At 69.4% G+C, this 1,701-nt stretch overlaps 1 protein-coding gene across 1 annotated transcript in view; it reads left to right on the plus strand.

Annotated features, from left to right (window-relative positions):
- Window positions 1-579: 579 nt before the first annotated feature.
- H696_04217 (hypothetical protein) overlaps window positions 580-1,701 on the plus strand; it is a 2,876-nt gene continuing 1,754 nt past the window's right edge. The window contains exons 1-2 of the mRNA XM_009498094.1: window positions 580-1,007; window positions 1,319-1,560. Coding sequence (XP_009496369.1) covers window positions 701-1,007; window positions 1,319-1,560 — 549 coding nt within the window. The 5' untranslated portion in view covers window positions 580-700. The remainder of the gene's footprint in view (window positions 1,008-1,318; window positions 1,561-1,701) is intronic.

The following is a 1,701-nucleotide window of genomic DNA, read 5'->3' on the forward strand; positions in this document are numbered from 1 at the left end:
GCACCGGAGGGCGCTTGCCCCCGCCCCCCCCCCCCCCCCCCCCCCCCCCCCCCCCCCCCAGCCGGCGCGCATCTCCCACCTCTGAGCAGCGCAGGATGGAACGCGCTGCCGGGTGCCCCACCCCCAAACACACCGGGCCGCCGCGGGGCGGGCCCCAACTCGCGCGTGATCGGCATTCGGTGTGATGCGCGTTGGCACAATGGCCCCTGGATCGGGTGTGCTCCCCGGGCGTCGCCGACTTGATCGTCGGTATATGCCTGGGGCGGAATGCCCGCCGATCTTGCCGGCCGGCGGTGTCGCCCTGCCCCCGGAACCGGGGGGGGGAGGGGGGAACGAGGACGTGGATCTCTCTCTCTCTCTCTCTCTCGCGCCTCCCCCTCTGCCCGGCCTGGATACAGGCCGGTGGGCGGCGGACACCGGGGCGTGTCACGATCGGGCCCGAGGACTGGGGCCCGATGTCGGTCGGCAAGGCGGGCATCAAGAGGCGCGGCGCAGCGCGAGGACACCCGCCCCCTCAACACCGAGACCCTCCCCTCCCTGTCCCCCCCCCCCTCACCACCACCACCACCACCACCACCACCACCACCACCACCACCACCACCCCCACCCCCTCTCCTGGTCCCACACTGCCAAGCGCAGGGCACACCACCTCCACACCCTGTACCACCACAACTCGGGGTCGCGGTCCCTGGCCGAGGAGATGCTCCACCAGGCGGCCTCTGCCAAGCACCCAGCCGGCGACCGGAACGACGCGGACCCCGGCGATGCGGACGCCAGCGTCTCCCTGCTGGCGTCCACGTCCAGTGCCGGGCATGCTCCGCCGGCCGCGGGGGCGGGAGCCACCACGACCGCCACACCTTCGGGCGCCGTCTCGCCCGGGGCTCTGATGAACACCGGCCCCCTGTGGCGACGCATCTTGATCCTGATGCTGATCCGCCTGCTGCCGCCCCTGTTGCTGTTCTTCCTGCTGGGGTTCGGCTACTACACGGTCATGGTCACGATTGTCGGTGCGTGGCGGGTGCCCGTCTCCTCCGCTCCCTCTTTCCCGTTGCCCTTCTCGCTTCGCTGCCTTTCTCCCGCTCTCGCCCTCGCTCGCTCTTTCCGCCGCCTGCCGGACACTGACAGACACGCGCACATGCGCTCAATCCGTATCCGTAACTATGCCCACATCCTTATGTCCACATGCATGTATATCGGTCTACATGCATGCACACGCACACGCACACACACACACACACACACACACACACACACACACACACACACACACACACACACGTGCATCATGGCCGCGCGCCTTGACACCTCCCCGCCCCAGGCGCCAAGTGGTTCACCGGGGTGCATAGCCTGCCTCCCATGGGGATTGCGGCATATCTGCTGTATTTCCACACGCTCGTGGGCATGATCCTCTGGAGCCTGGAGTGCATCAATGGCAACATGCGCTCGATGGTGGCCTGCGTGCGCCTGCTGCTGGCCCCCCCGGCTGACCCGGCCGCCGCGGCGGCCCTCAATCACCGGGTATTCAGTGTCGCGCAGTACTGCGGTCAGGTCCCGCAGTCGGTGCGTGTTCCAAAGCCCTGGGCCTTGGTCTGGGCGCCTTTGGCTTCCCTCTCGGGCCTGTGCGCCCCTCGGCCCGGCACCGCCCCATGCTGACTCCCTGTTGCCGGAATGGCCACGGGCTCTGCCCCCCCCCCCCCCCCC

The sequence above is a fragment of the Fonticula alba genome (genome assembly GCF_000388065.1).
Source record: "Fonticula alba strain ATCC 38817 unplaced genomic scaffold supercont2.7, whole genome shotgun sequence".
NCBI lineage: Eukaryota > Rotosphaerida > Fonticulaceae > Fonticula > Fonticula alba.